General features: G+C 40.3%; 1 protein-coding gene across 4 annotated transcripts in view; it reads left to right on the top strand.

Moving 5' to 3' along the window:
* LOC140196181 (mediator of RNA polymerase II transcription subunit 12-like protein) overlaps window positions 1–27,658 on the top strand; it is a 720,072-nt gene that overhangs the window by 200,681 nt on the left and 491,733 nt on the right. For all 4 annotated transcript variants that reach the window (XM_072254957.1, XM_072254955.1, XM_072254956.1 and 1 more), the window contains exons 15-16: window positions 863–967; window positions 14,177–14,359. In XM_072254957.1, coding sequence (XP_072111058.1) covers window positions 863–967; window positions 14,177–14,359 — 288 coding nt within the window. The remainder of the gene's footprint in view (window positions 1–862; window positions 968–14,176; window positions 14,360–27,658) is intronic.

Raw genomic sequence — 27,658 nt, 5'->3', positions numbered from 1 at the left:
TGGGAGGTTAATTGGTCCCATGGGTGTAATTGGGCATTGTGGCCTCTTTGGGCTTGTTACTGTGCTGTATCTCCGAATTAAATTGAAATTAAACCTGCTGTGTTCCTCTTAGGTTTGTTGTTCCAGATTCCTGCACCTTCAACCTCTTGTGCCACCATATTAAAATCGTGATTAGTTCTGTGGGTGAAGCTTCAGATTTGTGCCATTCTCCAGGCTGATCACAGGATTGTTTTATGAGGATTGGTTGATTGGGTTAGACCTGTAATCAGCTGGGATGAGAGGTGATCTTATTGAAACCTATAAGATATTGAGGGGACTTGACAAAGTAAGTTGTGAGAAGGTGTCCTGCATCTTGAGGAACCTAGAAGTAAGGATGTTGCTTCAGAGTACAGAATTGCCCAGTTGGGACATTTAGGAAGAATTTCTTTTAAAGATATAGATCAAATGATCAGCTTTGTTTGTCACATGTACATGGACACTTACAGTGGAGTGTGTCATTTCACATCAATGACCAACGCAGTCGGAAGATTACGCTAGGGGCAGCCCGCAATTATCGCTGTGCTTCTGGTGCCAACATAGCGCGCCCATAACGCTAACCGTACGTCTTTTAGGAATGTGGGAAGAAAAGGGAGGACCCAGAGGAAACCCTCGAGGAGCAGACAAACTCCTGACGTTGAAAATATTCAAGGTTAATTAATTTTTTTAGGCAATGTGGGGGAAAGAAAGGTATGCTGTTGAGACCAAGGTCAGATCTGCCACACAGAGTGGGACTGGCTTGAGGAAATAGAAAGCCTACTCCCTCAATTTCTTGTATTTCTATTTTGACACATGAGCTTTACCAAATATAATTCTCCATTTATAGGATCAGGGGCTTGGAGAGCAGATGGATATAGACACGGGACCCACAAATCTATTTGATGAAGTGGACACAAATGATTTCAAAGCAGATTTTGGACCCGAGTTCGCAGTAAGTTGAAGACTCTCTTTCCAAAATTTCTTGCCATTCTTAGTTTGAAGCAGTCAATTGTGATGTAGGACTAATCACACTCAGTGTGAATTAACTGGTATCCATTCCAAAACCTTGGGTGGTTCTGAAGGTGTCAGGAATGAACATGAAGGACTAGTGGACAAAATACTAAACTGTCCATTCTCTCCAGTGAATAATTCCAGTCAAAGATAAGGTTTGTGGCAATTTTGTGACTTAATATTTCTTGTTAAATTGCTATTAGTGGGAGCTTTCTGTGGGGAAATTGAGTCTCACATTTCATCTTGTCCATAGAGCAAAAGGTCCTAATTGGTTGCAGGTTGTACTGGGATATCCTGAAGTCGTGAAGCTTGCCAGAAGGAGCATTATACGGTCCCACACCAATCCAAGGAAGATGAACCCCACCCCATCTTGGCATCAGTCCCTCAGATCTACTACGATGTGGACAGATGGTCTGTCGAGAAATTGTCATGAATGATGTTACTCAGATAACAAGATCCTCTTTTTAATGAGAAGTCTTAGAACGCTGTAATGCTTAGCAAGTCAGGTAGCATCCATGGAGAGTGAAGTAGAACAAGTATATTTAAGTGTGTGAACTGAAAGATCAGATAGAGTCATAGAACACTACAGTGAAGAAATGGGCCCTTTGTTATATCTACAGCAATTCTTAATCTGCCTAGTCCCAATGACCTGCACCCAGATCATAGTCCTCCATACTCTACCCATGCAAGTACCTATCTAAATTTCTCTTAAATGTTGGATTTGAACCACTTCTGCTGGCAGCTCATTCCACACTCTCACCACTCTTGGAGCAGAGAAGCTCCCCCTTTTGATCCCCTTGAACATTTCACCTTTCACCCTTTACCCATGACCTCTAGTATTAGTCTCATCCAACCACAGTGGAAAAAACCTGCTTTCGTTTACCCTATCTATACCCCTCATAATTTTGTATACCTCTATCAAATCTCCCCTCTTTCTCCTACGCTCCAGGGAATAAAGACCTCACCTATTCAACTTTTCTCAATAACTCAGGTCCTCAAGTCCTGGCAACTCTCTGCTCAGTGCCATCTTTCAATTTTATTTATTGTGTTCTTGTAGGTAGGTGACCAGAAGTGCACTCACTACACCAAAATAGGCCTCACCAACATCTTGTACAACTTCAACATAACATCCAGACTTCTGTATTGAGTACAAGAGATGGGATGTTATGCTGAAGTTGTATAATTGTATAAGCCTAATTTGGAGTATTGTGTGCAGTACCGGTCACCCACCTGCAGGAAAGATGTAAAGAGTGTTGGAAAAATACAGGGAAAATTTACAAGGATTTTGGAAAATTTACAAGTGTGGAGGACCTGAGTTATTGGGAAAGGTTGAATAGGTTAGAAATTTATTCCTTGGAATATAGAAGATTGAGAGGAGATTTGATGGAGATATATAAAATTATGAGTAGTATAGATCGGTGGTCCCCAGTCACTGGGCCGCAAAGCATGTGCTACCGGGCCGTGAGGAAGCGATATGATTTGGCGAAATGAAACGATATGAGTCACGCACTGTTCAACTTGAAGATAGGGTTGCCAATTGTCCCGTATTAGCCGGGACATCAAGCATATTGGGCTAAATTGGTTTGTCCCATACGGGACCACCCTTGTCCCTTATTTCCCCCACTATGGTAGAGCGTTCCAGTGAAACTGTTCGTAAGCCGAAATGGCGTAAAGCGCATAAGCAATTACCATTAATTTATATGGGAAAATTTTTTGAGTGTTCCCAGACCCAAAAAATAACCTACCAAATCATACCTATAACATAGAAAACCTAAAATAACATATAGTAAAAGCAGGAATGATATGATAAATACACAGCCTATATAAAGTAGAAATAATGTAGGTACGGTGTAGTTTTATTTAACAGAATTGGGAAGATTAGGCCAAAACCGATTTGTAGAAAAAAATTGGCACGTACACGCATGCGCATGTCACAGTTACCCGCGCAAGGCTTCATGGTCATGGTAGTCTTTCTCGGGGTAAACACAAGTGTCCCATATTTGACTGCTACTTTTTCCCTTATTTGGGAGTGAGAAAGTTGGCAATCCTACCTGAACACTCCCTGCCCCGGTCGGCAAGAATATTGACAATATTAAACCGGTCTGCGGTGCAAAAAAGGAAAAAGTTTGAAAGTTTGGGGGCCCCTGGTACAGATAGGGTAAATGCAAGCAGACTTTTTTCCATCAGTGTTTTGTGGGACTACAACCAAAGGTCATGGGTTAGAGGTGAAAAGTTTCGGGGAACATGAGGGTAAACTTCTTCAGTCAGAGGGTTGTGAGAATGTGGAACAAGCTGTCAGCACAAGTGGTGTATGCAAGTATGATTTCAACATTTAAGAGAAGTTTGGATAGGTACGTGGATAGTAGGGATATGGAGGGTTATGGTCCTGGAGCAGGTTGAAGGGAGTAGGCAACTTAGGCAATTTAAATGGTTTGGCCTGGACTGGATGGGCCGAATGGCCTGTTTCCATGCTGTACTTCTCTATGACTCTAATTTTCTCTTAGGTCTCCCCTCAGCCTCCGCTTTAAAAAAAAAACTGATAGAAGTTCATAAAACTGTAAGAGGCAGAATCTTTCTCCAGGGTAGGAATGTCCAGTACTACAGGATATGCATTTAAGGTGAGAGGAGGAAAGATTAAGGGTGTTTTACACAGAGGGTGGTAGGTGCCTGGAATGTGCTTTCAGGGGTAGTGGTGGAAGCAGATGAGAATCCCGTTTAATGTCACGAGCTTATATTGTAAAATTTGTTGTTATGCAGTAGCAGTACAGTGCAATATGAAATAAAAAGTGTGAATTACATTTTGCAGTGTATATACATAGAAATAACATTTTATTTATATATATGAAATTAAATAAGTAGTTCAAACAAAGTAATGAGGTAGTTTTCATGGGTTCAATGCCCATTCAGTAATTGGATGGCAGAGGGGGAGAAACTGTTCCTGAGTCATTGTGAGTGTGCCTTCAGGCGCCTTTACCTCCTTCTTGATGATAGTAATCAGAAGAGGGCTTGTCCTGGGTGATGGGGGTAACTTAATGATGGATGCTGCCTTTTTGAGAAACATAGATAGGCACATGAGTATGCAGTGCCTATCTATGTATCTCATACATAGATACATAGATAGGGATAGAGGCAATTTTTAGTAGTCAGTGTGCGCAAAAATCTTATGTGCAAATTTTTTTCCTTGCGACAAAAGTATGTGTGCGCTGAATGCACTCATGGCACAGTTATGTAGGTTTACAGAATACTTGACATAAAACTGCACAGAATGACAACAAAATAACATACATATTTAAGGCACTCAGTTATTTTGATTCTCATTAACATATCTAAATGACATTCACCTAACCAGTTTCTCAGCTTGTTTTTGAGTTGATTCATTAGGCTAAAACCTCGCTCACAGTCCGCAGTAGACGTACGAAAGGTTCCCCCAATGTCCATCAACTGTGCAAGGTCACAAAACTGTTCATTTTGAAGTACAAATGCCACCATTTGAGCAAAGTTTGAAATCAGTTCAGATTTAATTTTTTCTTGCATGGAAAATTTGAAATCATTAAACTGTCTAACTATTACAGTATTTTCAGCTGGAAAATCATGATACTTTAGACATAAGGCTTTAACTTGTTCATCGCCAAATGTGAAGTCACAATCTGCAATTGCAGAGAAACCAAAAGCTGACCATTCTTGTACTTCATCTTCAGGAAACCTTTCTTCTAAATGAGCACAAAGACTATAAAGGTCAACAGCGCGCTTGTACCGACTGTGATGTCCAAATGCGAGTTACTTGCCAAATGATGCTTCAGAAAGTCAAGTTTCCAAATATCATCCCACTCTTTCCACCAGCAAATTCTCCAGCAACTTTTGCATCACGACAATACAAACAGATAACTCCAGTTTCCGAATCATACATAAGTATTTCTTGTAGCTGAACGTTCATGACCTCATGAGCTTTAGGTGTAGCAGTTTCTACTATTTTGTTAAGCCATTCAACTTTAAACAAATTTGCAGTTCTTTTGCGCTTCACGCCCTTTGCTTCTTTTGAATTGGACATAGTGAATCAATATTTTTTTCAATAAAAACTTAGTAAGCTATCTACAGGATTTGAAACAGATCTTTGTAAACTTTACGATATGAACACTGTCCAAAAAGATGGCTGCCGCCATGATGCAGCTGTACAAACCGGAACAGGAAAGGTGAGGTGACGTAAGTTAGTGATGTGCATTGTGTTCTTTTCAAACCTTTTTATTGTGTGTATATATATATATAGGAAAAATAACATGAGTACATCAAAGTAACTTACAATGCCTCAAAAAGAACCATCATCTTAAAAATTGAAAACAAAATTTTGTGATAACAGTAAAAAACCTACTGAGCAGAAAAGTGAGAAAAAAAAGAGAACCCATTAGGTGTACAACCCCGGAGCCATGCGTCGTACAAAAAGCTCCTAAAAATAAACATAAAACCGCCAACAAGAAAAGAAAGTATACTAAAAGAATTTACAATGAGATCGTGGAAAAATTATATCAATTAACTCAGATGATAATAACGAGCAAATGAGCCTCATCTTTTCCCAAGATCAAATAAAGGTTCAAAGGTTCGACTTCTAATTTTCTCCAATCTAAGACATAGCATCACTTGAGAGAACCATTGTGACAAAGTGGGAGCTGATGTATCCTTCCACTTCAACAAAATGGCCCTCCTAGCTATCAATGTAACAAATGCAATAACATGTTGGTCAGACACAGAAACACCATGAATATTTTGAGGAACTATTCCAAAAAGCACAGTTAATTTATTAGGTTGTAAATTAATTTTAAGTGCTTTAGAAATTGTTGAGAAAACCGACTTCAAGAACTGTTCCAATATAGAACAAGACCCAAAACATATGTGTCAGTGTAGCTATCTCAGTTTTACATCTATCACAATGATTATCAACATTAGGAAAGATTTTAGAAAGTCTCTCCTTTGTCAAATGATAACGATGTACAATTTTAAATTGAATCAATGAATGGCTAGCACAAATTGAAGAAGAGTTAACCAGCTTCAATACCCGCATCCAATCCTCCGTCAAAAAAGTCAAATTAAGTTCCTTTTCCCAATCCTGTTTAATCTTAGACAAAAGACGCTTATCCCATTGTAATAATAAATTATAAATTCTTCCAATAGAACCCTTAATCAAAGGATTCATACTCATAATAGTATCTAACAGGTCAGCCTCTAATATGTAAGGGAAATTACTTAAATATTTTTGTAAAAAATGTCTAACTTGAAGGTATTGCAGAAAGTGTGAGTATGAAAGAAAATATTTATCAGTTAATTGTTCGAAGGACATCAATCTATCCTCTTTAAATAAATCCAAAGAAGAATTAATACTTTTATTTTTCCAAAGTAGAATAATTGGATCATTCAAAGAAGGCTTAAGAAAGTAATTTCGGTAAATTAAACTACAAAGTTTAAATTTTTTAAGATTAAAAGAATTGCGGAACTGGAGCCAAATTTGTAAAGTATACTTAATCACAGGATATAAGTTTAAATTAACAACTTTACCTAATTGCATAGGTAAAGGAGCCCCCAATAACGAAGTTAAATAAAACTGTTTTACAACTTTTAGTTCCAGGTCTACCCAAATTGGCCGATCACTCTTATCAACCCAGTATAACCAAAAAGACATATATCGCAGATTAACAGCCCAATAATACATTCTAAAATTAAGCAAAGCAAGACCTCCATCCTTTTTCAATTTTTGTAAATGACATTTACTAATTCTTTGTCTTTTATTATTCCAAATAAAAGATAAAATAATAGAATCAATCCGATCAAAAAACTTCCTAGTCAAAAAAACAGGAATATTCTGAAATAAATATAAAAATTTCGGTAGAATCATCATTTTAGCTATATGAATACGACCAACAAGTGAAAATGTAAGTGGACTCCATCTATTAAATAAATACTTCATAGAATCTACTAAGGGAACAAAATTAGCTTTATGAAGATCCGTATATTTTTTAGTAATTACAATACCTAAATATCTAAAAGAGTCGGAAACTTTAAAAGGAGTATTATCATATATAGAAACAGAATCACTTAAAGGAAATAATTCACTTTTACTAAAATTAATTTTATATCGTGATAAACCTCCGAATTCATTAAATAATTTTAACAGCGCAGGAATGGATTCGTCAGGGTTAGATATATAAACCAATAAATCATCAGCATATTGAGAGACCTTATGCATGGTCTCATTCACAAGTATCCCATGAATATTTTTAGCCTCACGAAGAGCAATAGCAAGGGGTTCTAATATTAAATTAAACAGCAAAGGACTTAATGGACGGCCTTCCCTTTCCCCTGTGAAAGCTGAAAAAAAGGAGACCTACAATTATTAGTAACAACAGTAGCAATAGGGGCTTTATATATCATTTTAATCCAATTATTAAAATTAACACCAAAGCCAAATTTCTCTAAAACATTGAATAAATATTTCCATTCGACTCGGTCGAAAGCTTTTTCAGCATCCAGAGATACAACATATTGTGGAATTTTAGAAGAGGATGAATATATAATATTAAGTAGTCTCTGAACATTTGAAAAGGAATAATGACCCTTTATAAAGCCTGTTTGATCTTTACAAATAATTTTACCCAAAATATTCTCCAACCGATTGGCCATTATCTTTGACAAAATCTTAGCATCAACATTCAGTAATGAAATAGGTCTATATGAAGCACAGTCAGTAGGATCTTTATCTTTTTTAAGAATTAAAGAAATAGAGGCCTCATAAAAAGTAGAGGGTAAGTCACCTTTCACAAAAGAATCCTTAAACATTTCCAACATATATGGAGAGAGCAACTTTCCAAATTTTTTATAAAATTCTATGGGATAGCCATCAAGTCCTGGGGACTTACCAGATTGCATTGAAAAAATAGCTTTATGAATTTCGGCTTCAGTAATTTGAGTATCAAGAATCTTTTGATCCTCAGCCGAGATTTTAGGAAAAACAATCTTTCGTAAAAAAGCATTCATTTTAGAGGAATCTAACGGACATTGAGATTTATATAGCTCAGCATAAAAGTCTTGAAAAATCTTATTAATTTCCTCATATTCCTGAGCTAAGGTACCATCTTTCCTACGAATTTTCATGATTTGCCTTTTGGCTGCAGCCATTTTTAATTGAGGTGCAAGCAGTTTATTATTTTTATCTCCAGACATATAAAATTGGCTCTTTAATTTAAGCAAATAACCTTCAATGGGATGAGTTAATAACAGGTTATATTGTGATTGAAGTTCCACCCTTTGTTTAAATAAATCAGTATTGGGGGAAATTACATAAATATTATCTAAATCTTTAATTTGTTTTGAAATTCTATCTAATTCTTCTTTAGTTTGTTTTTTAAGTTTAGCTGAATAAGAAATAATCTGACCGCGTAAAAATGCTTTAATGTATCCCATATAACCAACTTAAACATACCTCCTATATCATTAAAAAGAAAAAATTCCTTTATCTGGGTTTCAATGAAAGTGACAAAGTCAGAGTTTTGCAATAATGTCTGAGACATGCGCCAAGGTGGGCGGGCAAGAGTGACATCATCAAATTCAAAAGACAAACTCAGAGGCGCATGATCAGATATAGCAATAGCGTCATATTCGCAGGTTTTAACACTAGGCAAGAAGCGGGGATTGATTATAATATAATCGATCCTGGAATATTTTTTATAAATGTGTGAGAAGAAAGAATATTCTCTATTGTTGGGGTGAAGATACCTCCACAAATCAATCAACCCAAAATTAATCAAAAAGGAATTAATAAATGACGCGGATCGATTTGGAAGTCGCTGATTGGTTGAGCTCTTATCAGTCATAGGATTTAAACAACAGTTAAAATCCCCACCCATTATGAGCATATATTCATTTAAGTCAGGCAGTAAAGTGAATACCTTTTTAAAAAAAGAAGGATCATCTAAGTTAGGACCATACAAATTAACCAAAACAACTTTTCTATTACAGATTGTTCCTTTAACAATTAAAAATCTACCATTAGAATCTGATTCAATATCCTCTCGAATAAATATATTAGGTTTAATGAAAATAGACACGCCTTTTATTTTACCCTGAGAAGTGGAGTGAAATTGCAAACCATTCCACCATCTAAAAAAATCTATTTTGATCTCCCGCCCTGATATGTGTCTCTTGACCAAAAATTATATCAGGTTGGAATTGGTTAATAATTTTAAAAGTCTTCTTTCGTTTAATAAGATGATTCCGACCACGTACATTCCAACTTATTATATTAATCCGTTTGAACAGCATACTATAATTTTATTCTACTTTATACATGCACAAAGCACATACCAATGCAGGATGATCAAAGATGGTGGCGATGAAGAATACAACCAAATAAAAAACATGCATGCTCCGGAACCACCCAATGGGAAAATACCAACTCTAAACCCACCCACCCACACCCGGAAACCCGAAAGAGGCAAGCGATCTACGATAGAATTCAAAGCTGCTGACTGCTCTGTCTGTGTTTTCTTTCCCTCCGCCCAGTTAGTAAAAAAGTAGAGTGACCTTGTGAGAAAGACAATAAAGTCTCAGGAAAAAAAGGTATTTACATTCCATCGACTGACAAACAAGAAAGAACCAAAATAATATTATCTCTTAGAGAGAAAAACCAGTGCCATGTTTAAGTTTAATATTAATTCCCTAAAAAAGCTTTAAATTCAGTTATAAAATGTTATAATAGAACAGAAAAATATATAAAAAGCCCTATTAGTAGGAAAAACTACTAATTAGCTACGAAGTATTAAATTAAAGGAACAAATCGCCTTACCTTCTTCCCTCAGTCATAAAATGTCCAGAGATCATTTGAGCAGAGACAATTAAACTGTAAATCTTTCCAAAGGAAAACCAAAAATATGCAATAAAAAAACAACTCCCTGTGTTCTTTAATTAGTCTGTCAACGAAATATACAAGTGACTTTCATAAGTCTCTTTCCAAAATGCAAATAATATAGAAATAGCCAAACAGCCTTTCAGATGGATCATTCAACAGCGGTGTTGGTGACAGTGGCAGGCAAAGCCCAAACAAAATCCAGTGCAGCTTTTGGATCAAAAAAAGTACGAGGAGGAGGATTAGGAGGGAAAATTTTAAGTTTTGTCAGATACCTCAGAGACGGGAAAAGATTCTTATCATATGCTTGTTTCATTACTGGGGCAAATTTTGATCTTTGTTCCATTATCTCTCTTGGATAATCTTCATAGAAGCGGAGCTCAGATTCCATATATCTAAAAACTCTCTGTTTTCTTGCCTGTCGTATTATTTGATCTTTAATTTTAAAGCGATGAAAGCAAACCAGAACAGATCTTGGTTTACTAGACTCCTTCGATTTCGAAATAAACGCCCTGTGTGCCCTTTCTATAGCAGACGGCTTTGATAGAATGGTAGGAAATAAAGTGTGGAAAAGCTTACCAAAGTAAGCTGTTAGATCTGCATCTTCAGCTCCTTCCTGCAGCCCAACAATTCTTATATTCCTTCGTCGAGACCTAGTTTCCAGGTCTATAATCTTATTTTGATATCTTTCCAAACGAGTTGTAGCTTCAGACAGCTTTTGCTTAGTTATCTTCAATTCTTCTTTGTGTGACAGAACTTGAGTTTCCAGGTCTTTAAGTTTTCCCAGAAATGACTTCATTTCATTACTATTCTTTTCCAGTTGGTCTTTAATTGATCCATTCTGATCCTTAATTGAATTCAGTTTCCGAACGATATCTTCGGCCCATGATGGCATTTCATCAGATCTTTCCTTCGGCAGCTTTCCTTTCCCATTACCTTTATCACTAGGTTCAGGTAAGTTCTTCCCACTTCTTGTAGACATAGACATATTGATCACCCTCAAGAATCAACAAGTAAAAATTTTAAATTAAAAGCTTAAAATAGGGGGAAAGAAAGAAAACTAAGAGCAGCAGAAAAATACTGCTACTCCATTAGCAGACGGGGCAGTCCTCGTGCATTGTGTTATTTGAAAAACTGACTAATTAACAGAAACATTTAGCTAAAAGATTATTTTCAATGAGTATAATTATTAATTACTACATTATTTTAGGTAACTAACCTTTTGTCTGCACATTAATTTCCTTTGTGCGCTGGTTGAGGGAACATAGGATATAGGGTGTGTGCCAGCAGAAGAGATATAGTTGAGGGACTAAATCTGTTGATTTAGTTGAGGAATAGTGGAAGACTTTCAAAGAGATTTTTCACGGTGCTCAACAAAAAGTATATTCCAGGTAAAAAGCAAGGACAGTAAGGGTGGGCAGAGCCAGCCTTGGATAACTAAGGAAATAAAAGAAGGCATCAAACTAAAAACTCGTGCACACAAAGTCGCCAAGAGTGGTGGGACACCAGAAGATTGGCAACAAGGTACCATTAAGTGAGAAATAAAGAAAGGGAAGCTAGATTATAAAAATAAACTAGCACAAAATATAAAAAACAGATAGTAAAATTCTTTATAAAGTGGAAAAGGGTGGCTCAAGTGAATGTAGGTCCCTTGGAGGGTGAGAAGGGGGAATTGATAATTGGGTAATGTGGAAATAGCCAAGGCTTTGAATGACTATTTTGTGTTGGCCTTCATGGTGGAGGATGCATCTAACATTCCAAAAAGAGATGTTATGGATGCGATGAGAGGTAAGCACCTCGATACAATTGCTATCACTAAAGAGGTAGTGCTGAGTAAACTTGTGGGCTTGAAGATAGATATGTCCCCCGGTCCTGATGGAATGCATCCCAGGAAATTGAAAGAAATGGCAGAAGTTACAGTAGAGTGATGATTTACCAAAATTCTCTGGACTCTGGGCAGATCCTCGCTGATTGGAAGGCAGTGAATGTTACACCACTGTTCAAAAAAGGGTGGTAACTATATGCCAATTAGTTTAACATCTGTAGTTGGGAAAATGTTTGAAACTATCATTAAAGAAGAAATAGTGAGGCAGCCGGAAAGAAGTAGATCTATCAGGCAGACGCAGCATGGATTCAGCAAAGGCACGTCCTGTTTGACAAACTTACTGGAGTTCTTTAAGGATATAACGAGCTCAGTGGAACAAGGGGAACAGATGGAAGTTATTTACTTGGATTTCCAGAAGACGTTCGATATGGTGCCACATAAAAGGCTTATCCATAAGATAAGGATGCATAGAGTTGGGGGTAAAGTATTAGCATGGATAGAGGATTGGTTAGCTAATAGAAAGCAGAGAGTTGGGATACACGGGTGTTACTCTAGTTGGCAGTCAGTGGTGAGTGGTGTGCTGCAGGGATTGGTGCTGGGTCTGCAACTGTTCATGATATACATTAACGACCTGGAAGAGGGGACCAAGTGTAGTGTATCAAAATTTGCTGATGATACGAAATTGAGTGGAAAAGCAAATTGTACGGAAGATACGGAGAACCTGCAGAGAGATATAGATAGGTTAAGTGAGTGGGCAACGGTTTGGCAGATGGAGTACAATGTTGGTAAATGCGAGGTCATCCACTTTGGAAGGAAAAATGAAAGAGCAGATTATTATTTAAATGGTAAAAAATTGCAGCATGCTGTTGTGCAGAGGGGCTTGAGTGCTTGTGCATGAATCACAAAAGGTTGGTTTGTAGGTGCAGCAGGCTATCAAGAAGGCAAGTTGGATGTTGGCCTTCATTGCTAAAGGGATCGAATTTAAGAGCAGGGAAGTTATGCTGCAACTGTACAAGGTTTTGGTGAGGCCACACCTGAAATACTGCGTGCAGTTCTGATCTCCTTACTTGAAGAAGGATACACTGATTTTGGAGGCAGTGCAGAGGAGGTTCACCAGGTTGATTCCAGAGATGAGAGGGTTAGACAATGAGGAGAGATTGAGTCGCCTGGGACTGTACTCACTGTAATTCAGAAGAACGAGAGATCTTATAGAAACATATAAAATTATGAAAGGAATAGTTGAGGTAGAGGCAGGTAAGTTGTTTCCACTGGTAGGTCAAACTAGGGGACATAGCCTCAAGATTTGGATGGAGATAAGAAGGAACTGCTTTTCCCAGAAATTAGTGAATCTGTGGAATTCCCTGCCCGATGAAGCAGTGGAGGCTACCTCAGTAAATATATTTAAATCAAGGTTGGATAGATTTTTGTCTAGTAGAGGAATTAAGGGTTATGGGAAAAAAGGCAGGTAGGTGGAGATGATCTTATTGAATAAGCCATGATCTTATTGAATGGCAGAGCAGGCTCAACAGGCCAGATGGCCTACTCCTGCTCCTATTTCATACGTTCTTATGTTCTTAATTTAATTCAGCATCGTGTTGGGTGCAAACATTTTGGAGACTGTTCCTGTGCCCTACTGTTCTACTGTGTTCTGTGTGAAGGATCTCATGTCTTTGATACACTTGCACTTGTCCTCAGATGTCCTAAGGGATATCCATCACCAGAACTTGCCTGTGGGAGATTGATTACACTGGGCAACAAGACACTGGTGAATTGTTAGCATCTTCTTGAAGTTCTGTTCTGCAGTGGGTCTCCAGGAGATCAAAACTGGAATGGTGCAGTGCCGTTATATCTGTATAAAAACAAACACATTTGCAAAAAAAAGACACCCAGTGGCCACTTTATTGGGTTCAGCCAATCATGTTGCAGCAACTCAATGTATAAAAGCATGCAGATATGGTCAAGAAGTTCAGTTGTAGGTCAGACCAAACAGCAGATAAGGGAAGAAATGTGACCAAGCTGATAGGAAGGTGACAGTAGTTTAAATCACCACATGCTATAACAGTGATGTGCAGAATAGCATCTCTGAATGCACAACACATCAAATCTTGAAGTGAATGGTCTGCAGTAGCAGAACATTACAAACAGATACTCAGTGGCCAGTTTATTTGGTACATGAGGTACCTGCTAAAGTGGCCACCCAGTGTAAATGTGCCTAAAATGAGTAAAAATTTAAAGGTAAGATAATTAGCCCATCAGGAGTCTTTTGTGTTCAGAGCACCTTCCAGTTTTTTCTCAGTCTGTCAGTGAACAACAGGCATCAACTTTGATTATAGTTGATGAATGTCTGTAAAATTTAACATGACGTTTTGTATTTAATTATGTAGGATGGTTATAATATAAAAATCCACAATTTCCTTGTTTACCTGTTCCGTCTGCAGATTTTCTCTCCGATGGCTGGGGACTCTTTGACTTCCGAGCACAATACAAACCTTTCTTTGGAACAAAGTGCCACAAAAGGTGAAAAGCCAATCAGGAAAGAGAAGCAGAAAGAGCTGATCTTCCCATGCACGTACGAGCACCCTCGACACCTGCAATACGCTACCCACTTCCCCATCCCCCAGGTAAGGAGTGACTGTTAAAACAAGAAAGGAAAATGATAGTCGGGAGTGATGTTTGCAACTGTGGATGGTGAGCCAACAGCTATGTGTCACCTGAGCCTTTGACTCAGTATATTGCTTTGAAGAATTAGTGTGACCGTACTGATGAATTTCATTGTGTTAGGTTCAGGTTCCAGTAAGGTGAAAAAAAAATTATTTAATCTCTTGAAAGCTGATGTAAAGCTGCATTTCATTTGTGTTCATCTTACAAGCAGTTGAGTTTTTTATATAGTGAATGATTCCTTTATATCAAGCCTGTCTTTCAATATGGGGTGTGGAAAGGATTCAAGACTCATTTGCTATGAAAAGGCAGCAGACTCTGTGGAAAAAACCTCCAAAATCTGTGTCTCAGAGCTAATGGGGGCAACACTGATATTCTAATTAGACTGTCTTGAACGAGATGTCAAAGTTGAGTTCGTTAAGTTTAGGTTTAATTGTCACTCAACTATGCATGAATACAGCCAAACGAAACAGCGTTGTTCTGGGGCCAAGGTGCAAAACACAGTACCAACAGCCACACACAGCACAAGGCATGCATAAAATATATCAGTAAGATGCATTCACACAAAAATATACAATCCAAGACCTTAAGTCCATGAATGTTATAGCAGTCTGAAGACGATATAGCTTGTCTTCCAAGCAAACAGTGGTGGGCTGCGCCGAATCCAGTTTGGACATCGGGCCACCCTGCCTTTGGTGGAGTGCACTGACTCCGACGCCTCTCTCCTGGCTTGCTGTAAACAGGCAGCACCATGGCTTGACGCCTAGTCCTTGCAATGACCGAGGCCACGCGGCTCACCACCACCTGCCAGTATATCAGTGAATCGGACACGCGGCACTCCACATTAACAGTGTCTTGTGATCACAGCAAAAGCAACTCAAATGCTTACTCACTGCTGAATGAATGATTCGTTTATATTAAAAAAAAGCACATCGCTCAGTAACGGGTGTGTAAAGGATTCAAATCTCATTTGCTTTGAATAGACAAGAAAGTCTGTAGAAACATCCCCAAAATCCATGGCTTAAAGCTATTGGTGGCAACACTGATGTTTGAATTAGTGTTTTGAATGAAATGTTTGTTATGCTTTAAAACAACCATTGATAAAATGCTTCAATAGGTATTGGTGGTGAATATGGCTTTGAGAGGAGTGTTGTAGATCTCCTGGAAATTGGCGGACAATGTTATTGCTGGAGTTTCGATATCACAGTTGTGAGGAGCTATTGGGGAAATCCATTCATTTACATAACCCTGGTGTTTTAAAATCGAATTTGAAGTATTTTCTGTTTTCACTTGAGGTATAATGTTGGTAGAAAAGGGAATTATACAATGCTTAATGCCAATTCCCATTCCTGTTGTGATGTATCGGTCCATGGCTACCTCTTGTGCCATGATGAGGACACCCTCAGGGCGGAGGAACAACACTTAATATTCTGTCTGTGTAGCCTCCAACTTGATGGCATGAATATTGATTTCTCCTTCTGGTTTAAAAAGAACTATTTCCTGCACCCTCCCCCCTTCTTCTATTCCTCACCCTGGCTTCTTCCCTCTTCTCACCTGCTTGTCACCTCCCCCGGTGCCCCTTCTCCTTCCCTTTCTCCTATAGTCCACTCTCCTGTCCTATCAGATTCCTTCTTCTCCAACCCTTTACCTTTCCCACCCACCTGGCTTCACTTATCACCTTCCAGCTAGCCTCCTTCCCATCGCCCACCTTTTCATTCTGGTCCGCCCCACCCCACTTCCTTTCCAATCCTGACAAGGGTCTTGTCCTGAAACTTCAATGCTGGGATTCTATAGGTCCATAGATGCTGCCTGACCTTCAGCATTTTGTGTTGTGTTGCTTTGGATTACCAGCATCTGCAGAATCTCTTGTGTTTATTATGCAAAGTGATGGTCTACTTGTATAATTAAAGTGAATGTTTTATTTTTCTGAACCTGAGTTTACAGTTGCACCTTTATCCCACCCCTCATTCCACCTCCATCTGTTTTTTTTGTCTTTTTATCCTTACCTGGTTGCAGCCTTTGTCTCCCTTGTTTATCCCCCTTCTCCACCTGGCTTCAACTGTCCATCGTCTCCCACCTTACCTGGTTCTACCATATCTGCCAACCTAGTCCTACCCTTCCCTTATCACCACTTTATTCCTGGCGATCTTCCCTCCATACTCTGTCCTGATGCAAGGTCCTGACCTGAAACATCAACCATCCTAATGTGTAAACAGTAAACACATTTTTTTGTACAGTCGCATGCTCTTCTCCAGCCCTTGACCATTTCCACCCACCTGACTTCATCTATCACCCTTCTAGCAATCGTCCTTCCCCTCTCCCCACCTTTTTATTCTGGTGTCTTCCCCCTTCCTTCTTCAGTCCTGAAGAAGGGTTTCGGCCCAAAATGTTATCTATTCATTTCCATAGATGGTGCCTGACCTGCTGAGTTCCTTCAGCATTTTGGCCGTGTTGCTTTGGTAATTACTTGTTTGCGATTTTGGTTACCCATAGTCTTTATAATTATCTTCATGCTTGGGATTGGTCTACTAATGTCTTGAGTGCAGATCTGCTGATATTTTAGGGATGATCTCTGCTTTACTGGCAGAATTGACATTGTAAGTGGAAATAACCACAGACCTTATCATTACAGGTGATTTTAAGAAAAGGTGTGTTTGTTTTTTGGAAAATAATAGGTTTTCTAACTGACTGGCCTGTGCCCTGTGAATATTTGATGGAACGATGAATATCTAAAGGACTGTATGACATCTATGAATGTGTGAGATGGTTTATTTACTGATCAGTAACTGGAAGTCCATAGTATTTGTGTATCATTTGCACTAAGATTTTCAAGGAATGCTCTTCTCATCCTCATCCTGATCCTCATCCTCAAGTCCCTTGGGACTGAGGATGAAATTCACTTTAGCTTGGTGGTCCTGAGGTGACTGATGAGGCCAATGTAAGGACCACAAACTCTTCTGCAGATGTGCCTAAAGGGGCAAGTGGGCGGGCAGGACTTTTTTCTCTTCCTGGAGTGTGGACTTAAGGTTCTCACAATCATTCTGAGTGTTCTTTCTCTACTTTGAGCAGTTTTGGGCCAAAGGTTCCTAGGATTCAATGGGCATACTGCATTTCATAAAGGATCCTTTAAGCCAAGGGTTCCCAACCTGGGGTCTACAAACCCTTCAGTTAATGCTAAGGCGCTATTGAAAAAAAAAGGTTGGGAACCCCTACTCTAAGCACATCCTTCAATCATTGTTTCTTTCTGCCTGGTATTTAATTTGTGGGCATGAAAGATTTTGAGTAGATGGTGCTGATGGTACTCTTCAGGTGCCTTGAGGTGTCTATTGATAATTAATAAGGTCATGGTATCTCTGATGCAGTGTTTTAGTCCTGTGACAGGGGTTTGACCTGACATGTTGACAGAGTCCAGAACCTGGCTTTAGGCTCTGGCTGTGCATTCCACTTGCTCTCGGGGCACCAAGCTCATATTCTGGACTAATGAATGGTCTTCATGTGGAGGTTTCCAAACAAATGAATGCTGGATCCTTGGAGCTTTGGGATTGAAAAGGCATTTGGCCACACACACAGGTTGCAGCGTTTCGAGAGATATGCATCAAATCCAGGCAAATGGGATTAGCGTAGGTAGATGTGTTGGTCAGCATGAGCCTTCAGAATCAGAGTCAGGTTTAATATCACGGGCATATGTTGTGAGATTTGTTGTTTGCTTTTACGATAAAAGACGCCCAGTTTAAACTTGTGTTTACCCCGAGGAAGACTACCATGACCGTGAAGCCTTGCACGGACAGGTGTGTGCGCCTGTGTGTATGTGCTGATTTTTTTTCCCTACAAATCGGTTTTGGCTAAATCTTCCCGATTTTGTTAAGTGAAACTATACTGTACATACATTATTTACTTTATATAGACTGTGTATTTATCATATCATTCCTGCTTTTACTACATGTTAGTGTTACTTTAGGTTTTATGTGCTATTTGGTAGGTTATTTTTTGGGTCTAGAGGCGCTCAAAAATTTTTCCCAAGTAAATTAATGGTAATTGCTTCTTTGCTTTATGCCATTTTGGCTTATGAACGGTTTCATAGGAACGCTCTACCTTCGGATAGCGGGGGAAACCTATAGCCTTGTTCTGATTGATCGACTTTTTTTTTTATGCCAACCGTCTTTAGGAATGTGTGATGCCAGACTGGAGCTATCTCTACACTCTTAGAATCTCTTCTTAGGTCCCCCACATGCTCTATCTCTAGTGATTCCCTAATCTTTCTTTTTTTCCAGTACCATGTAGTGTCCCCTCCATACCAGATGATGAAGTCAGAATGCTTTCCATGCTACATCTGCAGAAATTTATGGGAGTCTTTGGTGACATACCAAGTTTCCTCATGCTCCTATTGAAATGTAGCTGCTGTTGTATGTTCTATGTAATATCAGTATCTGGGTCCAGGATAGATATTAAAAGGAACATCAAACTACTCACTCTTTCTACTGCTGATCCCTCGAAGGGGATTGGTGCATGTTCCCTTGATTTCCCCGTCCTGAAGATCACAATCAGTTCCTTGGTCTCACTGATGTTGAGGGCAGTGTTATTGTTGCAAAACCACTCAACCAGCTGATCTATCTAGCTGCTGTATGACTTCTTGTCACTATCTGAAATTCTGCCAGCAATACTTGTTGTCATTGGCAAATTTATAGATGCCACGTGAGTTGTGCCTAGCTACACAGTCATAGGTGTAGGGAAAGTACAGTCGTGGGCGAAGTACACATCCTTGAGGTGCGGCAGTGTTGATTGTCAGCGAGGAGGAGATGTTTCTCAAGATGCTGCCAATACATGGCAACTTTATTGTGTGCAGCTCCGATGGGAATCATCAACCGGAGGAGAAGATGGTGGCGTGACGCAGCGCCCGCAGCTCTCCGGTGAAATTATATCGTATTTGTAAGTAGGATGTCATGCACAATTCTGATTTGATGGAGACAGACGTGAGAAGCACGAAGGGAACATCTGGAGAAACTTCTGAAATGCCTGGTTTGCTGCCGCTGCTATTGTGCGATCGAGAATCTCCGGAGGGGAAGGCCCCAAAATCCTCGGCTTTGCCTGCTGCTGGCGGCCAGGGCTGGGGTCGAAGCGCTCGGCAGAGATGGTGCTCAGTGTTGGAGGGCTGGTCGGAGGCTCGAAGTTTTCGGACGACTCAGAGTCGGACTGTGGTCGGGCATGTCAGGGAGAGTTTTCTTCCTTCTCCCGTCTGCATGAGATGTGGGGCTTTCCAGAGACTTTGAACTTCTTTTGCCGTGCCCATGGCCTGTTCTTCATCAAGTTATGGTATTGCTTGCACTGTTGTAACTAGATGTTATAATTATGTGGTTTTTGTCAGTTTTTCAGTCTTGGTCTGTCCTGTGTTTCTGTGATATCACACCGGAGGTTTATTGTATCATTTCTTAATGCATGCATTACTAAGTGACAATAAAAGAGGACTGCGTGTCCTCATAATCTAATCTAAATCTAAAACCTTTTGGGCCAAAGGACCTTTACTGCACCGTATAATTCTGAATCCCTGTGATTCTAAATATGCAGTAGATTTCTATAATGGCAATTAGGATTTAATAGAACAATGAGATATATTTGATAGTGAAATTGGGGAGTCCTGAGGTTGACAGCTTATGTGTATAGTTAAAAAGAGTAACTGTAATTTATGGGTATTGATTGAAAATGGTCCTTGGATTATTCAGCTCCCAATGTGAAACCTATCTTTAGATTAATAGACTATATCTAAAGCTGTTAATAAAATTGTGGATCATTTTAAATTGACTCACTTAATTGGAAACCTGCAGGTTGATTTAGTGGTAAGGGAGGTAAATGCAATGTGAGCATTTATCTTGAGGACTAGAATACAAAAGCAAAGATGTAATGCTGAGGCTTTATCAGGCATTGATCAGACTGCACTTGGAGTATTGTGAGTAGTTTTAATAGCAAGTACTTTTTTGATCCCAAGTGGGAAATTATTTTGTTACAGCAGCAACGTTTAAAATCACACTTAGCAATAATAACAAATATAATAATGTTAACTAATAATAAAGTGCAGAATAATAATATACACAATAATTCACCAATGTGCAATATTGTGCAATCATAATGTACGAAATAATAAAGCAGAGACTGTACTGTGATGTGTGTTCTCCTGTCACACAGAGATGAACTCTTGTATTTGCTTATTACATTTAGCAGGAAAGATTTTCTGTAATGATCCTTGTGACAGTGGAGCTGAATGAGCCTGTTCAAAAGGGTGTTCCTCTGCTTATTTGGTAGGCCATGGCGAGCATGCACCTGATTGTCCATAATGGATAACAGTTTGTTTAGTGACCTCCTCTCCACCACTAACTCAGAAGAGTCCGGGTTGTAGCCAAGGATGGATCCAGCCTTTTGGTCCCTTTATCTAAGAAACAATGTGCTGGTATTGCAGTGGGTGCAGAGGAGGTTCACGAGAATGATCCTGGGAATGAAAGGGTTAACATATGAGGAGTGTTTGATGGTTCACTGGAGTTTAGGAGAACAATATTGAAAGCTATCGAATATTGAAAGGCTTAGGTAGAGTGGATGTGGAGAGAATGCTTTCTATAGTGTTGGAATCTAGGAGCAGAAGGCACAGCCATTGAAGAACATCCCTTTAGAACAGAGATGAGGAGGAATTTCTTAAGCCATAAGGTGGTGAACCTGTGAAATTCATTTCCACAGATGGCTGTGGAGGTGAATTCATTGGGTGGTGGTTGATAGGTTCTTGATTCGTAAGGATGTCACAGGTTGTCGGGCGAAGGTATGAGAATAAGTTTGAGAGGAGTCATAAATCAGCCATGATTGAATGGCAGAGAAGACTTAATGGGCTGAATGGCCTAATTCTGCTCCTATATTACATTGTCTGATGGAAAGTGGCAAGATTGTGCAATAGTTAGTGTTATACCCTGCTCAGATTTACCTAACGTGGTCGATGGATAATTTTCTCGACAGGTTGTGGATTTGATGGCTTACCATCAGATCAGATCAGAGACAGTAAATGCTATTTATGCATTGACACAGTCTCTCTAAATTGCACCTTCCCAAACTTGGACTTCGGTCAGCTCCAAGAAATGGTTTACCACATCTTGGGACACCACTTATTGGTTTGAGGAGGATGAGAGGTGATTTGATAGAGATGCATAGGATTTAGAGAGGCATAGATAGAGTGGACAGCTGGTGCCTTTCCCTCTGGGCAGCAATGACCAATGCCAGTGAACATCCTTCCAAGGTGAGGGGTGATGTCAGAGGTAGGTTATATTTTTACACAGAGTGGTGGGTGTCTAGAATGCATTCCCGCAGGTGGTGTTTGAGGCTGATACTTTGGGCACATTTAAGACACTCTCAGATAGGCATGTGGATGAAAGAAAAATGGAGGTTTATGGGTTATGTGAGCAGGGAAGGTTAGATATGGGTCAGCTCAACATCTTGGGCTGAAGGGCACACACTGCGCTGTACTATTCCATGTTCTATCTGCTGCTGCTTTGGGACCCGGGTTCCTAGCTGAGAATATTGAACATAGAAAATAGAACAATACAGTATACGAACAGGCCCTTCAGTCTACAATGTTATACCTATACCCTTCCTCAGTCCACCAGTCACCTCAGGTGCAGAGGGGATGTCAGGGGCAAATTTTTCACACAGAGAGTGGTGGGTGTGTGGAATACACGGCTGACGATGGTGGTGGAGGTGGATATAATAGGGTTTTTTTTAAGAGACTCTTAGGTACATGGAGCTTAGAAAAACAGAGGACTATGCAGTAGGAAAATTCTAGGCAGTTTCTAGAGTACGTTGCACGGTCAGCAGAATATTATGGGCTGAAGGGCCTGTAATATGCTGTAGATGTCTATGTATGTTCTGTGTTCACCCTCTTTAAAGTTTCTACATCCTTCCTATAATGAGGTGACCAGAACTGAACACACTAAGTGTGCTCTAATCCTTTAGAGCTGCAACATTACCTGGTGGCAACTGAGTCCTCTGACTAATGAAAGCCAACACACCATACATCTTCTTAACTACCCACTCAACCTGCACGGCAACTTTGAGGGAGCTGAGGATGTGGACCACAAGATCTCTCTGTTGGTCCACACTGTTAAAAGTGCATTCACTGAGTTTTTGGGATTGGTTTGTGTGGTCTGTATGTTGTTGAGTTCTTGCACAGTAAGTTCATGAGCAATTATTGAACAAAATTAACCAAGTCAGATCATTACTTGGAGATGGACAGTGGACCGGAGGGTATGCCTCTGGGTCTCTCTCTTTCAATGACGTCGGAGGATCCAAGGTTTTCTGTGTTTATGGATTTGGACTATGGATTATGGACTTTTTTCAGTCATATAGTTTTTATATTCTATGTTTTTGCCTCTTCTTTCTCTTTTTTTGTGTAGGAAGAGGGGAATTTGGGGCCGATGTTCTTGTTGCATTTTGTGCAAGGAGGATTTGGGGCCGATGTTCTTGTCGCATTTCATGCGGGGGGGATGGAGGATTTGGGGCCAATGTTCTTGTCGCATTTCATGCGGGGGGGATGGAGGATTTGGGGCCAATGTTCTTGTCGCATTTCATGCGGGGGGGATGGAGGATTTGGGGCCAATGTTCTTGTCGCATTTCATGCGGGGGGCAGGGAGTGTGGGTGTTGATGTTCTTTATGCTATTTTTTGCTAGCTTTTTGTGTGGGGAGAGAGGGAGTTGGAGGCTGATATTCTTGTTGCGTTTCGTGCAGAGGGAGGGGGGTTTGGGGGGGGTGGTGGTTGATGACCGTGTTGCCGTTCTTTCCTGTGCAGGGGTGGGGGTGGATTTGCTGTTTCTCTCTGAAATGACTTCCATGGTTTTTCTTTGTGGCTATCTGGAGAAGAATCTCAGAGTTGCTTACTGCACAAGTATTTCAATAATGAATCAGCCTTTGAGCATGCGTAACTGCACAATTTGCAATAATATCATACGACTTATTTTATGAACTTCACATTTCATAGGTATTTCTTCCGAAACAGCACCCTTACGTTTCCAAATAGCAAGTTGTATTGTTGGCTTGAGTATTACCAAAGAAGGGCAGAGCTGATCGAACACCATTGCCATCTTAATCTTACATGCGTATTGAGATCTTAGTCTGTCATATCAATGCATCAATGCTTGAATCCACATCCTGCCCCCTGTTCTTTGTGGTCATTTGTAACTGAAACATATGAAATCCAGTACCTTCCCATTGAAGGTGTGTTGATTAAGTTCATGCCATTTTTGCATTAGGAAATGTTGATTAAATGCAAAAATGTGGTTGCTCATTTGGGCTGAAGAAAGACTGAAGAAAACAATTGCAGAGAATTATGTTAATATCCACAATTTTAATCACAATATATGGAAAATACAGTGATTTGTTGAATTGGCTGAAGTATTGAGCTGTAAAGGTTTGTGCAGATCACACACTAATTTGCAAACTTTGTATTTTTCAGGATCAGATTTAATACCGCTGACATACAGGATGTCATGAAAATTGTTTTGTGGCAGCAGTACAGTGCAATATATACAAATACTATACGATAGAGTAAGAAATATACACTCAGTGGCCACTTTATTACGTACAGGAGGTACCTAACAAAGTGTCCGCCAAGCATATCTCTGTATGTTCTTTTGCTGCTGTAGCCCATCCATTTCAAGGATTGGCATGTTAGGTTTTCAGATAATTTTCTGCACGCCACTGTTGTGACCTGCAGGTATTTGAGTTGCTGTCGCCTTCCTGTCAGCTTGAACCATTTGCCTATCTAAGAGTTTCTTACATGCCCTTAATGTACCTGTCTCTACCACCAGCCCTGGCATGGCGTTGCATGCACTCACCACTCTTTGTGTAAAGCAAAATGTATCTCTGATATCCCCCTATTCTATCCTCCACTCACCTTAAAATTATGCACCCTTGTTTTTGCCTTTTCTGCCCTGGGAAGAAAGTCTCTGGCTATCCATTCAGTCTATGCCTTTTATCATCTTGTACACCTCTATCAAGTCACCTCTCATCCTTCTTTACTCTAGTCTAGAGAGAAAAGCCAAAGTTTACTTATTCTATCTTAATCCTCAGAGGAAATGTTCTCGAATCCAGTCAGCATCTTCATAAAACTTCTTTCCACCCTCTCTAAAGCTTTCACGTCCTTCTAATAATGAGGTTGCCAGAACTGAACACTTGTGATGGCCTTATATCCCCTGGTTTCTGCTATTCCCCCTCACCCCCCCCCCACACACACACACGCACATGCAACAACAACTTCAGAATGAGTGTGTGTCTTCAGGCTCCTGTACCAACTCCTCGATGGTAGCAATAAAAAGAGGGATACGTCATGGGTGGTGGGGGTCCTTAATGTCACCTTTTTGAGGCATTGCCTTTTGAAGATATCCTCAGTGCTGGGGAGGCTGGTGCCCATGATGGAGCTGGCTAAGTTTACAACCCTGCAGTTTATTTCGATCCTGTGCAGTCACCCCCTCCATATTAGATGGTGAAGCAACTAGCTAGAAAGCTCTCCGCGGTGCATTGGTAGAAATTTCTGAGAGTATTTGGTGACATACCGAGTTTCCTAAAACTCATAATGAACTATAGCCGGTGTTGTGACTTCTTTGTAATTGCATTGGTATGTTGGGGCAAGGGTAGATTTTTAGAGCTGTTGACACTCAGCAGCCTGAAGCCGCTCATCATTTCCTCTTCTGATCCCTCGAGGGCGGGTGTGTGTTACCTCTACTTCCCCTTTCTGAAGTCCACACTGAGTTCCTTGATATTACTGATATTGAGTGCAAGGTTGCTGTTACAACACCACTCCATCAGCTGACATCTCACTCCTGTATGCCTTTTCATCACCGTCTTAAATTCACTCTAAAGAGTGTGCGCCAGTGCACAGTATAAATGAAACTCAGAAGCCTTAGACCTCCACTCCCGACTATCCGGCTGCTGAATATACAGACTTTGGAAAATGAAATTGAAGACAGAGCAAGATCACTGTACCAGAGGGACATGAGGGACTGCTGTATACTCTGCTTCATGGAAACATGCTCGCCTCCACCATTTCACATGCAGCACTGCAGATTGAGGGTCTCAAAATTCACTGCAAAGGCAAGACATCTGAGTCTTTTAAAGGTAGAGGAGGTGGAGAATGCTTTATGATAAGGGTGGAGTAAAGGTGGTTATTTTTGATTCTGAGATACTGTACATCCTGCGGATGCGGTGGGACACATCATCAGTGATGAAACATGGGGTCGTCAGGTGTTTCGGGTTTTTCAACATCATACACCCTCGCCCAGGTGACCCAGCCAGGGTTGTTTAGTCCCCAGCTTGTGTCCCAGCAGCATTGACCCACGGATCACCCCTCCTGATCCATAGCCGTCTGGAGGCTCTCTCAGCGGCCTCTGTGGTGGTTCTGATCGCTTTACTCTTGCCAGCCCCAGTGATGCCAAGTAGGGTGTAGATTCTGCAGAGTGAGTGGCCGGCAAAACCCCTGCACCCGACTTCGATGGGCTCGCAGCAAGCCTTCCAGCCTTGCCTCCAGCTCTGCTCCACCAGCTCCTGGTACTTGGCCCGCTTCCGCTCATTTGCCTCCCCAATGCGGTCCTCCCAGGGAACTGTCGACTCAATGAGGACAACCTGCTTCGAGGACTCTGAAGGAAGGACCACATCCGGCCTCAGTAAGGTTGTTGCTATTTGGTCGGGATAAACTCATCATGCTGCACAGACTTGGCAGTGTGACTCAGTGTTGTTCATCGGACCTGCAACATCTAGCAGTCAATTGCCAACAGTCTTATCTGCTGAGTGAGTTTTCTGCCTTTATCCTGGTAACTGTGTACATTCCACCTCTGGCCAATGTCAGCCAGACACTGGGGAAGCTGAGCATTGTGATCAACTCAACAATAAATCCAAACAGCAGAAAAACAAATCTCTCTGTCTCTGTCTCTGCCTCTCTCACTCAGAAACGCTCCCACTCTCTCTGTCTCACTCACACATGCCCCCACTCTCTCTCACTCACACGCGCCCCCACGCCGTCTTGCTCTCTCTCTCTCTCACGCACTCTCTCTCTCTCACGCACTCTCTCTCTCACGCACTCTCTCTCTCATGTACTCTCTCTCACACGCGCTCTCTCTCTCTCACACGCGCTCTCTCTCTCTCTCTCTCACTCTCTCACTCTCTCACTCTCTCACTCTCTCACTCTCTCACTCTCTCACTCTCTCTCTCTCTCTCTCTCTCTCACTCTCTCACTCTCTCACTCTCTCACTCTCTCACTCTCTCTCTCACTCTGTCCAGAAAAACCACCTCAGTTTATTACGTAAAAGTGAACTCCCATAATATTACATGTCAGACATACCTACATACAGGCATTCCTAAAAATGGCAGTGCTAGTTTCCTCTCTTCCTCTTCACCTTCAGTAGTTATTTTTTCACATCATTCTTACTTGTTTTTGATGATGTTCATTAAAAAAGCTTAAAATTCGAAGTACATATATGTCACTCTGAGATTCATTTACTTGTGGCCATTGATAGTAAATAGAAAAAAAAATACAATAAAGCCAATGAAAATCTACACACAAAGCCTGACAAGCACCCAATGTACAAGACGCACTGCAATACTGTGGAGGCAAGGTATTATGTTGTGTATTTTTCGACCTCGGGACAAAAATGACTGATGGACCTCTGTAATACCTTAACTGATTGTTTATATGGGAACATCCTGTATAGCTGGGATGTAATGATTACTGGGCATGAGAGGAGAAGAAAAGTAATTGGCAATATCAGAAATTGTTTGTAAAGGTCAATATAAGTGATCACTTGTCAGAATCCAAAGCACAAGGGATCGTGCAGTTTAAAAGCTGCAGGCCCAAAATTAAATATCTAATTTCTTCTTCAAAGATTGCTACTTTTTTCATTTTTGAGCTTAGTTATACTTCTTAAATTGTGTTCTTTATCACTAGTGATTCACTGTGACCAGTGGTAAGTAGGCAACAAAGTATGTTTTCTCCTGTTATTTCCATATACGGAGAATGCTCCTGAAGTGCATTCACATGGGATGTTCATGAACAAGTGTTCATAACCAGAGGTCACAATGTACCAATTATAGCTGTTACCTGGAACACAAGCCCTCTCAGTTGACCTTTGGCAACTGAATTTCTTTATCCAGGCATTTTAGTTAATTTCACCAGTGTGTTTTCTTTAATCAAATGCTTTTACATAGATGGATTAATTTAAAAATTAATAATCTCACTGATTTTGAAAGG

Source organism: Mobula birostris, chromosome 4, assembly GCF_030028105.1.
Source record: "Mobula birostris isolate sMobBir1 chromosome 4, sMobBir1.hap1, whole genome shotgun sequence".
Classification (NCBI taxonomy): Eukaryota; Metazoa; Chordata; class Chondrichthyes; order Myliobatiformes; family Myliobatidae; genus Mobula; species Mobula birostris.
This window is presented reverse-complemented; position numbering and strand designations above follow the sequence as displayed.